The 12,297-nt window shown below is 50.8% G+C and overlaps 1 protein-coding gene across 1 annotated transcript in view; it reads left to right on the top strand.

Moving 5' to 3' along the window:
* The first annotated feature begins 961 nt into the window (after positions 1 to 961).
* Positions 962 to 12,297, top strand: part of LOXHD1 (lipoxygenase homology PLAT domains 1) — a 118,120-nt gene continuing 106,784 nt past the window's right edge. The window contains exons 1-2 of the mRNA XM_060172330.1: positions 962 to 1,091; positions 6,113 to 6,227. Of these exons, the coding sequence (XP_060028313.1) occupies positions 962 to 1,091; positions 6,113 to 6,227 (245 nt within the window). The remainder of the gene's footprint in view (positions 1,092 to 6,112; positions 6,228 to 12,297) is intronic.

Here is a 12,297-nt window from a genome sequence, read left to right as displayed (position 1 = left end):
CGGTGATGCTGTGCAGGAGTGAGGCCATGGGCTTTTTCCCCACAGACACATACAACCAAGCCTAAGAGTTTGTCCTGGCCCCAACTCCACAGTGTCACCAAACCATGAAAATGCTTTGTGGGCAGCTTGTCTGGCTACAGAGTTTAGGCCTCCACTGTCAAAAGGCCACCCCCAGGGGCCACAGTCTTTTTTTTCTTTTTCCACCGGTGTTATCTGCACAGTGACTCCACTATTCCAGAGAGAGAGAGAGAGAGAGAGAGAGAGAGGAGGTAGAGGAGAGGTACATGCAGCTCTGCTCTACAGCTTGTGAAGCTTCCCCCAGGTGGGCATGCAGTATGAGCCTGAGTTCTTGCTCATAATAACATGTTCACTCTACCAGGTGCACCACCCCTGTCCCCTCAGCTTCTTGAGGAGCCAGCAACAGAAACACAGAAGGGTTCAGTGAGAACACCGCTGGCTGTAAGACGATCACGCCATGAATAATAGAGAGAAGCAGGGGTCGCTGAGTCCGAGTCTGGGAGCTTGCCTCTTCCTTAGGAGAGCAGGGGCATCACCTTAGCCTTGAGGCCCCCAGGCAGGGAGAATTTCCACCTGCCCCTGAGGTGACCCAGAGGGGTCCCAGCCTCCCCCTGCTGTGAGGCCGAGGGGAAAACAGATGCTGAAGGCTCAGTGTCACCCAACTTCCCGTGGAGGGAGGAGGCGCTGGTGGGAGGAAGGAGGCCCCATGAATAAATGATCAGCGTAAGGAGATGCAGGGCGAGTGCAGAGGGTGGGATGGAGAGGGCTGGGGCAAGGGAGGGCAGAGATAAGGTCACAGGCTTCACTCCGGTGCCCAAGGACCAAGAGAGAGCTCAGACCCCCCAGACCTGAAGGTCCTTGAGGTTTGGGGGTGGGGTGAGCGTGGGAGTCCAGGAGAGACTACGGAAGCGACTCCACCAGGGCTGACGGGGCAGCCAGCAAAATGATGCCCCAGAAGAAGAAGAGGAGGAAGAAAGACATCGACTTCCTAGCCCTGTACCAGGAAGAGCTGCTCAACTACACCTCAGAGGACGACGAGGGGGAGCTGGAGCATGAGTACTACAAGGCTAAAGGTCAGAGTGCATGCCCCAGGGCCAAGGGACCCCTGGGCAGAGGGAGGCGGCTGGTCCCCTGGCTGGGGGGGGCATTTTGGGTTCCAACCCCACCCCTCCTCATAGCGCTTGCCCTGTTTGTACATTTCTGGTGGCGTTATTTGTTTTTAAGATATTTTATTTCATTATAATTATTTTTACCAGAGTCCTGCCCAGCTCTGGCTTATAGTGGTGCTGGGGACTAAACCTGGGACCTTTGGTGCCTCAGGCATGAAAGGCTTTTTGCATAACCATTATGCTATCTCCCTAGCCCCCTATTTTATTTTATTTTATTTTATTTTAATGAGAGAGAGAGATACAGAGAGACCAGATCCTTGCTAAGCTCTGGCTGATGATGGTGCTGGGGATTAAACCTGGGACCTCAAAGCCTCAAGCAGGAGAGTCTTTTGCAGAACCATCACGATGTCTCCCCAAGCATGTCTATACATCTCTGTGGAGTGAACAGAGCAAACAGGGTGGTGCTGGGGTCCCCACTGCACAGAGAGAAGGGAGACATGTCTTAGTTCTAAGTCTTGGTCATGTGGAATGTTCCAGAAGATAGAGCTTTCCAGGGTCCACACATTACAGGGTCCTGCTATCTGGTTTCCACCAGGCCTGTTGGGACTGTGTGGGGTATGTAGAGCGGCCTGACCACAGCAGAAAATGAGGGAGACAGGGCTGAAGTTTCTCCAGGAGACAGCCCTGTGGGAGAGGACTGGGGTGGGGTGGGATGCCTGTTTAGTCTCCTATTCCCAGGAGAAACAGAGAAGGGATGCCCTGGGCAGGGGGCAGGGTGGAGGTGGGGTTGGGAGCCACGCTAACCTGAAGAAATTTGCTTTGCTCTGGCTGTTCTCTGTTTTGTTTAGTTTTTGGACTTGAGGCCTTATGCATACATGTTTTCATTACTCTTAGGCTGACATTATAATTCAGATATATAGAGAGAGATAGACAAAGAAAGAGAGGAGGAGCTAGAGGAGCTCCTCCAACTGTCGTGGTGCTGGATCTGTAGTCAGGGCTAAGCAAACAGCACGGTTCACACCTCAGACAGCAAGTTGATTGCTCAGCTGTGTGCATGATGTCTGTGCTTACAGTGCTTTGAAAGAGAAAACTCACTGATTTAAGAAACAGAGCAGCAGGGCTTCAGAACACACTCTGTCTAAGAGGGGTGGAGGGCTGACTCTGGACCTCAGACGTGCAAGGCCTGTGCTCTGCCCCTGAGCCACCTCCATGGGTGTTGAGGGCTGAGCTGTGAGACATGCAAGGCCTGTGCGCTGCCCCTGAGCACCTCCACAGTTATTGAGGGCCGAGCTGTGAGATGTGTAAGGCCTGTACTCTGCCCCTGAGCCACCTCCACAGGTGTTGAGGGCTGAGCTGTGAGATGTGCAAGGCCTGTGCTCTGCCAATGAACCATCTCCACTGGTGTTGAGGGCTGAGCTGTGAGATGTGCAAGGCCTGTGCTCTGCCCCTGAGCCACCTTCACTAGTGTTAAGGTTTGAGCTGTGAGACGTACAAGGCCTGTGCTCTGCCCTTGAGCCACCTCCACAGGTGTTGAGGGCTGAGCTGTGAGATGTTGTAGGCCTGTGATCTGCTGATAAGCTACCTTCACAAGTGCTGAGGGCTGAGCTGTGAGACATGCAAGACATGTACTCTGTCCCTGAGCCACCCCCACAGGTGTTGAGGGCTGAGCTGTGATTGGCACAACAGCAGACCGTCCAAGTGAGCTATTTCACTGGCCCTGGATAGGTTCTTGACTTGATCCCCCATATGCTTCTGATTGAGATGGACCACTGACTCCCCAGTTAACTTCAGGACACAGGTGGTTATAGGTGACGAGAGGAGGAGTCACACCTATACCCTGAGTGACTCTGCATTGCCCTCCTCTCCCTCTGAAATGGAGTCTTTGCCACTCCTGCTTCCTTGAGTTTTGAGTTCTTGTGTTACATGGACTCTCCATGAGTGTGAGGAGATGAAGGAAGGCAGCAGCTCAGACGTCCCTTCTCACGTCACTGCTGCGTCATACTGGGTCAAACCCCTCACATCTGAGGGAAGAGAGCAGCTAAGAGTCTGCAGATAAGAGTCTGCCCTTCAGGGAATGTGCGTCTCCTAAGCAACCTTGGATGAGGGTCTGTTAGAGAAATTCCCAGAAGTGGGACTTCTAGGTAGTCTGGATTGAACATTAAAAACTTTCTGTGTGTGGAAGAGGGAGTGGGGCTCCCAACAGAGCATCCAACTTACCATGTGCAAGAGGCCAGTTTCAAGCCCTCAGTCCCTCTGGAGGAGAGGAAGCTTCCTGGTGGTGAATTAATGCTGCAGGGGTCTCTCTCTCTCTCTCTCTCTCTCCCCTTTTGACTTATTTCTGTCTCTATTACAAAAGGACAGGAAGGGGGTTGGACAGTGGTGCACCCAGTTAAGTGCACATAGTATAGTGCACAAGGACCCACATAAGGACCCAGGTTCAAGCCTCTGCTCCCCACCTATAAGAGGGACATTTCACATGCAGTAAAGCAGGGCTGCAGGTGTCTCTCTGTCTCTCCCCTCTCCTCTCAATTTCTCCTATCAAATAATATGGAAGGAAAAAAAAAAGGAAAAAATGGCCACTAGGAGTGATGGATTCACAGTGCCAACACTGAGCCCTAGAAGCTGGAGGAAAAAAAAAAAAGAAAAAAGGAAAAAAGAAAGAGAAAAATAAAGTGGCTGCTGGAATGGTGAATGTGTTGTACTGGGACTGAGCTCTAACAATCACCCTGGAGGTAATAAAACAAAATTTTAAACGATGTTTGAAAATATTCATTCATTCACTCACAAAAAAAAAAGTGAGAGAGGAGGGTGTGGAAGAGAGAGACAAGAGCATTGCTCAGCTCCAAGTGGGGCTAGAACCTGTAACCTCTGGGACCTGAGGTGTGCAGTCAGAGCTAATTCCATAGACCCTTTAACTTAATCCTTGCCATAATCCTCTGAGAAAGAAACCATCCCCACTTCATCAGAGGTGTTCGAGGCTCTGTCATAAGTTTGAAGCCACGTAGCCAGTCAGAGTAGACGTCAGGCCCAAATCTGGTTTTAGAGTCTTAGTCCCATGGCCCATGTCAGTTTTGTGGGAAGTGTCACTCATCCCTGGAGGAGGATATCTGTCGACTTACTGAGCACCTCCACTGGCTTTGGGACAAAATAGATGCAAGTGGAGGCGATTGTACTTAGCAAAACAAGCAGAGATAAAAGACAACTACTAAGTAGTTTTATTTATATGTGGAATCTAAAGAGCTGATTCACATAAACTTGAAAAAAAAAAAAAAACAACCAGCCTTGCAGAAGTAAGCAAATGACTCTGAGAGTTTGTGAGAACTAAGCTGGTTATTGCTGGGAGGGTGAGGACACAGAACTTCGATGGTGGGTGTGGTGTGGAGCTGTGCCCTATACTCTTTCAATATTATAAACCACTACTGACCACAAATTAAAATGAAAAATGGTTTCAAGGGAGTTGGGCTGTAGCGCAGCGGGTTAAGCGCAGGTGGCGCAAAGCACAAGGACCGGCATAAGGATCCCGGTTTGAACCCCAGCTCCCCACCTGCAGGGGAGTCGCTTCACAGGCAGTGAAGCAGGTCTGCAGGTGTCTATCTTTCTCTCCCCCTCTCTGTCTTCCCCTCCTCTCTCCGTTTCTCTCCGTCCTATCCAAGAACAACGACAACAACAATAATAACTACAACAATAAAACAACAAGGGCAACAAAAGGAAATAAATAAAAAAAATGGTTTCAAATAAGAACTAAGTGAGCACGGTCTATTGACATGGCTATTTCTTTCCTGTACACAGACTCCTTGTCTCTCCAAACTAGGCATCCTTAGTTCTGGCTGTCTTTTCTCGTGTGGTGTGGTTCTAGATTTCCACTCTGCTGAGCATCTCCACAAGGACACTGAACTTGGAAAGGCCCCTATATATGTGAACTGGGTGGTGACACTACCAGTCCTAGAACTGCCCTAGGGAGGAACAGGTTTGTTCCAGACCAGGAGCCCATGTTCTAGACACTGAAGAATGAAGGCTTTGGTCACTCAAGAGCCAAGAGCCACACAGATGCCCTCACTCCTTCTCCCTTGTGGAGTCTCCGTGGGGACCTTGATGCCCCTGGAGGGCCTTTCTGGGCCATGTCAGACAGTTCACAGACTGGGTATGGTCAGACACAGGCCAGGCTCAGTGTAACCTGGGTTTGTCCACCTGCTTGCGGGTCTTTTGCCTGTCAAGAGACAGGTCTCTTGCCTGGCACACCTGGTTGAGTGCACATGTTATAGGGCAAAGACCCAGGTTTAAGCCCCTGGTCCCCACCTGCAGGGGGAAAGGTTTATGAGTGATGAAGCTGGTCTGCAGGTCTCTCAGTACCTCCCCTCCCTCTTGATTTATGGCTGTCTCTATCCAATAAATAAATAAAGATAATTTTTTTGTCTCCAAGGTTATTGCTGGGGCTTGGTGCCTGCACCACGAATCCACTGCTCCTGGAGGCCATTTTTTCCCCTTTGTTACCCTAGCTGTTTTACCATGGTTGTGGTTATTATTATTGTTGTTATTGGTGTCATTGTTGTTGGATAGGACAGAGAGAAATGGAGAGAGGAGGGGAAGACAGAGAGGGGGAGAGAAAGACAGACACCTGCAGACCTACTTCATCGCCTGTGAAGTGACTCCCCTGCAGGTGGGGGGCCAGGGCTCGAACTGGGATCCTTCCACCGGTCCCTGCGCTTTGCACCACGTGCGCTTAACCCAATGCGCTACCGCCCAACCCCCAAAGATAATTAAAAAAAATTAAAACAAATACATAAAATGTCAGCATAGCATTCGGTAGAGAGTTTAGGTCTCGCTGGACTTGGAAGTTTATGTGAGTCTGACCACTGGCTCAGAGGCATGAAGGCTGCCACAGGGATGCAGAGTCCTTCGTGACTGGGAACCGCAGCTTCTCTGAGCCCATGGAAGAGTCTGGGTGTTCTGCTGGGCCCGCCATGTCATCTGTTCTCTTCCTCCAGTGTATGAAGTAGTCACGGCAACAGGGGATGTCCGTGGTGCAGGGACAGATGCCAATGTCTTCATCACCATTTTTGGAGAGAATGGGCTCTCTCCCAAGCTCCATCTCACCAGCAAGTGAGTACCATCTGAGCCTGGTGGGCGCAGGACATGGGGCTGGTGTGTTTCTGTGAACTGGGGCACATATGTGACCACAGGTGTCAACTGGTACAGGGGCTCCACTAAAGACAGGAAGTGGCCTTGCCCTGTGACTGCCCGCCACCCTTCCTTAGCACCTCTCTTGATTTTTTTTTTTACAGCAGAAGTGAGTGAAAGAAGGATCTTCTGCATGCGTGATACAACCAAGCAGGTGGCCCAGCCCATTTTTTAAACATCCTATATACTTAGGAAGGAGGAGAGAAGGAAAGAGAGACATGGATCCATGAATTCCTGCAGTTTCCTCTGGTGCTGTCTTTGGTGCCCACGTGGTACTGGGGGAACTAGCCCAGGGCCTCATGCAAGATGAGGGATGCTCCTTATCCACTGAGCTGTCCTGAGACTGCTGTGTGTAGCAATGTCAGAATCCCTGAGACTTTATACTTGCTTTCTCTGTCTGTGGAAGAGTGAACAGGAAAAAGGGTCTAAGCTCAGATTCACCACTTAGCTGCCATGTAACTCTGGACAAACCTCTTGCATCAAGGCCTTGGCTTCCTCGTCAGTCACTATTTCCCTTTGGCAAACTCACAGAAGAGAAGCAGGGTCACACATGTGAGGGGTCACGAGCCTGAGATGCTGTCCACCTGCTGTCACTTCACCCACAGGCCGCATCATTGTGGACCTGCCTGTCATCTCTCATACTTCAGAGCCATCAGGCATTCTGTGTGGGTGTGTATCTGTGTGCATGCATGTGTATGTGCGTGCATGTATCCCTCTGTGTCCATATCTGTGTGTATGAGTGTGTAATTCTGTGTGTATATCTGTATGCATGTGTCTGTGTGTATGCGTGCGTATGTCTGTATGTGTATATGTGTGTGAGTGTGTGGTTCTCTGTGTGTATCTGTGTGTGCATGCATGTGTATGTGTGTGTGCACACACCTGTGACCTAGCTCCATGGCAACCCTTTAAGATCAAGGTCACCCTTTCTAGTTCCTTCCCTCAGCCCCTCTCACCTGCACACACAGCAAAATCCAAGCTCATCAGAGCAGGTTTCCAGAATCCAAAGTTGTGTCAACACCACCCACTGGTCTAGCAGAAGGTGTGCAGCCTGTGCTGGGTGGAATCTGGGGGCTGATCACTCAGGCTCCCATGCCCACCCTTCCTTTCTCTGAAGCAACTCAACAGACAGTGTGGGCCACTGATTCTGGGTCAAGTCCTGGATGAACCAATTGTTGACAGTCAAGATCTGAAAAGCCATGAACTTAATTGTATCTGATGGGAGATCGAGGCCAAGAGAGGAGCTTCTAGGAGCTCTAGGTCCTGGCACTTTTGACGGCAAATGTCGCTTTTCAGCCCCAAGTTCTTGAGTAGACATTTTCCTCTTGCTCTGAGGCTGCAGCCCCAGAAGGCATATGGCTCAGTCCCATGAATATCACTTTGCTCATGACCCCAGTGGCTTAGAACTTGGTACCTCTGGGGGTGGGAGGGGCTGCTCAAGAGGTGCGGGGTACTCGGGATGAACCAGACCCGGTGGAAGGTGGACCCCGTGTGCAGCTCTGGTCCATGCCCCAGCCGTGAGGTGGTGTGACGTCCTGCTTTGTCCATCTTGCAGAACAGGGTACCTGTCGCCTTGCACACTGCAGAGTGACCACTGTGGATGCTTTCCCTCCCAAGTCGCGGCCGGTAAAGAGCATACGTGAAATGCCCATCCTCTTTGCCATGTACCCACAGAGGGCACCACACAGGGACCAGCCACTGGCCCTGGCTGGCGCAGGAGAGGGCTTTGCCAAGGGGGCTTATAAAGACCTGTCTTTTCTTCATCAGAAAGACTGCTTTCTCTTCTTTCCTGGTGTTTCCTCTCTGTCTTCCCCTCTTTTCTGCCCTAGAAGCCACAGCCACTGCTCTCTCTCTCTCTGATTTCATTTGCTAAAACATCCTGGCAAGAACACTGCCCCAAGTCATTCTTCATGAACTGGGGGTGAGGTTTGACCTGGGCTCTGAGCCCCAACCTTCGTTCTCAGAGGGGAAGGAGAGACTATGGTGGCAAAGGGACCCAGGGTGGGAGACCATTGGCGGCTTCTCAGCCTGTCCACGCAATAGCCATGCCAGCACCTGACTACTCTGACGGGCAGGCGGCATGCCTTCTCAGGCTAGGCAGCAGGACAATAGTCTGGCCCAGACGCGATGGGGTGAGGGGGACTGTATAGCACCTAGAAGGGGGTGCAAGGAGTTTGCAGCATCAGTCAACTGGCCCGAGTGGCTGCAGAGGGAACATGTGGAGAGGTTGGGGAGCTAGGAGAAAGGGGTGTAGAGAGATGGTGAGGGCTGAGGAGAAGGAGGTGTAGACAGGTGGTAGGGGGTTGAGAAGAAGGGGGTGTGGAGAGGTTGTTTTGGGCTGAGGAAGAGGTATGAAGAGGTGGTTTTGGGCTAAAGGAGAAGGAGGTGTGGAGAGGTGGTGGGACCTGAGGAGAAGGAGGTGTGGAGAGGTGGTGGGAGCTGAGGAGAAGAAGGTGTGGAGAGATGGTGGGACCTGAGGAGAAGGAGGTGTGGAGAGGTGGTGGGGGCTGAGGAGAAGGAGGTGTGGAGAGGTGGTGGGGGCTGAGGAGAAGGAGGTGTGGAGAGGTGGTGGGGGCTGAGGGGAAGGAGTTGTGGAGAGGTTGTAAGTGGCTGGAGGAGAAAGGGCTTTGTCTTGTGCCCCAGTACCTGCCCTGTTTGTTGCAGACAATGAATGTAGGTAGCATCAAAGGGACAGCAAGTCTTCAGAGGGAATCCAGGCCTTGGGTGGTGGATGAAGGACTCAGATGAAGGTGAGAGTAGGAACAGCTTTTGTTTTTTAAAATTTTTATTTGTGATTTAATAATGATTAATAAGACTATAAGATGATAGGTATAATTCCACAAAGTTCCCACTACTAGAGTTCCATGTCCCATCCCTTTGATTGGAATCTTCCCTATTCTTTAATCCCTCTGGGAGTATGGACCAAAGATCTTTATGGGGTGCAGAAGGTGGGAGTTATGGCTTTTGTAATTGCTTCTCCACTGGACATGGATGTTGGCAGGTGGATCCACACCCCCAGCCTGTTTCTATCTTTCTCTAGTGGGGTAGGGCTCTGGGGAGGTGAGGTTCCTGGACACAGTGGTGAGGTCGTCTGCCCAGGGAAGTCAAGTTGGTGTCATGGTAGCATTTGCAACTTGGTGGCTGAAAAGCATTAGGATATAAAGCAGAACAAACCGTTTAATAATTGGGAACCCAAAGGTAAGAATAGAGCAGATAAAACTATGGCTCTTCAGGTAGGAAGAAGCTAGGGAGTCTGTTTTAGGTATGTTCCAAGACTGCCCACGACTTTCCATAATTGTTACCTGATCCTGATAACTAACATGCAGATGGACTAAATGTTTTATCTGGGAAAATGGTGTCAGAGTTGAGAATAGGGCTAGGAAGTTGGATTAGGGCATAGAGTAGCTCCTAAACTTGAGGGAAGTATATAAATGCCATTAACTGTTTACCCCAGAGATCTGACCCAATGCCCATAATCTATTCATGTCTAAACAGGAGCCTCAACAGCTTTAATGCTAACACATGGAGGGAGTGAGGGGCTGGCAGGGCTGGGAGGGGGGCAGGGGCACCTAGGCAGGGCCAGGCCACAGAGGCCTGATGAATTATCAGCAGAGGGGCCCCTGGCAGGAGGCCAAGGATCGCTCACTGGGATGTGAGAGCAGGTAAGTGGGGAAGCAGGTGCGAGGGCAGAGCATGTCTCTGAAGGGAGCTGCCACAGAGCCACTGGCTACCCAAGGGGCTGTCGAGGTAGAGGCCTGGGTCTGGAAGGGGAGTGAGCGTTGCTTTGAGGAATTACAGGTGTAGCTCAGATGTAGGTGGTCAGAGGGTCCCAGGTGCTGTAGATGTGGGTGCCATGAGTCCAGCCTTCATACCCACTCACGTCTGGACCCTGCTCAGGGTGCCTGCTGACCTCTAATCTCCTGGCACTGCCATCTAGGTGTCAACTGGGTCCAAGCCCCTTGCTTTGTGCCCAGTCTTTATACTGGCCTCATTCTTCCTCCTCCTTCCCTCCTTTTCTTTCTCGCTTTTTTTTTACCTTCCTTCCTTCCTTCTTTCTTTTTTTCTTCCTTTCCTTTCCTTCCTCTTTTCATTTCTTACTTTTTCCATTCTTTCATTTTATTCTTTCCCTCCTCCCTTCCTCCCTCCCTTCTTCCCTTCCTTCCCTCTCTCCTGCCCTCCTTCCTTCACTCCACGTGCACAGACTGCTAGAACATCGCTGTAACAGACTTTATGACCGGCTGGAGACACAGACCACTGTCATGGCAGCAGTGTCAAGGATCTTAGTCAGTTGTAACCCATCCTCCTCCCAGCAGCACAGGGTCTCATGGACATGATTTCACTGTTCTTGGAATGTTCTCTCCTTTTTGATTTCACATAGAGCAAGGTAGAAGGAGACACACATAGAGAGAGACATTACAGTGCTGCTCCACCATTCGTGGAGCTTTCCTTGTTTCCTTGTATGATGTCTATGTGGTGCCGGGGACCAGACCTGGGTCTCTGCCCACCATACATTCTACCAGGCGAGCTATCTCCTGACTCCTGGTGGACTCAATCTTAAAATCAAGTCTCCAACTTTCTTTTTAATTTTATTTTTTTACTTATTTATTTGCTAGGACAGAGAGAACTTGAGAGGGGAGGAGAGATAGAGAGGGAGAGAGAGAGACAGAAAGACCCCTGCGTCCCTGCTTCACCATTCATGACGTTTTCCCCTGCAGGTGGGGATGAGGGGCTTGAACCTGGGTCCTTGAGCACTGTAACATGTGTGATCAACCAGATGCCACCACCCAACTCCTTCCTTCCTCTTTCTTTCTTCTTTCCTTCTTCTTCCTTCCTTCCTTCCTTCCTTTTTCTACTTTTCTTTTTCTCTTTCTTTCTTTCTAAGTTTATTTATTAAAGAGAGGGAGAGAGAATAAGAACACCATTCTGAACAAGAACACACAGGGTGCCAAGGACTGAACCCAAGGTCTCCTGCTTGCGAGCCCAGCGTTTTCTCCTGTGTCCCATCCTGGGGCACAAGCCTCTGTGTGTCTGTCTCAGCCCATCTGTCTCTCCTCCCTTCCCTGCTCACTCTCCAGCCTCCTGAGACCTCACTCCCTCTCCTCTCTGGAGTACTTCCTCTAACACAAACCAGATGTTGAGGATAAGCCCTGGTGCCTGATGTCAGAGTGCTGACCACTCTCTCTTCTGTGGCCTCAGGCCAGATTCCTCTCAAGACAGGCCACATCTTGGGCAGCAGAGAGTGACAGGTCCACATCCACGTCCACTCTCCTACTCTCTGACCTCCACCCTGGTCTTCATCCAGTTGAGCAGTGACTCCTGGGGGTGGGGGTACCCTTCATCTTCTGAGTCTCCTTCCCTGGGACCCAAGCCCACCCTGGCTTGGGGTCAGGTGTCCATAATATGGCAAAAGGATGGGATCTCACGTATGTGCTGGAACGCGGTTCTCCTGTGCCTGTTGGCCTTCTGAGAGTGTCTGAGGATGCCTGGCATTCTAGCCTGCTGGCCCTGCCCGCTGGTGCTAAAATGCCTTGTGGGGGGTGTGGGGGCTGTGGGGCTTCTGGTGGGGGCTCCACTGGATGCAGCTCAGGCAGCGGCAGTGCAAGGCAGTCACTTTTGTCTGCCGATCAGCCGGAGCCTCCACCAGGAAGCAAGAAGGAATTCGTGTTTGCATGTTTCCTGTGGCCAGGGCACCGTGGCTATTCAGACACTGTGACTTGTGTGAATGGGACCTTCAGAATCTGACCCCAAGCCAGATGGTTTGGGGACTGGTTTGAGATTCTTTTAGCTTCTCCTGGAAAGAGGAGAGCCTATATATTCGGTCTGCCTCTGGAAGCCTTTCCTTTTCCTATTTAATTTTGTTTTATTCAATTTTACTTATTTTATTTAATTGTTGTCATCACTAGGGCTTTGCTGCTTAGGGTTGGATTTTTATTTTATTTTTATATAGAAGTAGAGAAGGAGAGAGGCGAGAGGGAGAGAGGCCACAGCAGTGATG

The sequence above is a fragment of the Erinaceus europaeus genome, chromosome 15 (genome assembly GCF_950295315.1).
Source record: "Erinaceus europaeus chromosome 15, mEriEur2.1, whole genome shotgun sequence".
In the NCBI taxonomy this organism is placed as follows: Eukaryota; Metazoa; Chordata; class Mammalia; order Eulipotyphla; family Erinaceidae; genus Erinaceus; species Erinaceus europaeus.
The sequence above is the reverse complement of the archived record's forward strand: the minus strand, read 5'-3'. Positions and strand labels throughout refer to the sequence as shown.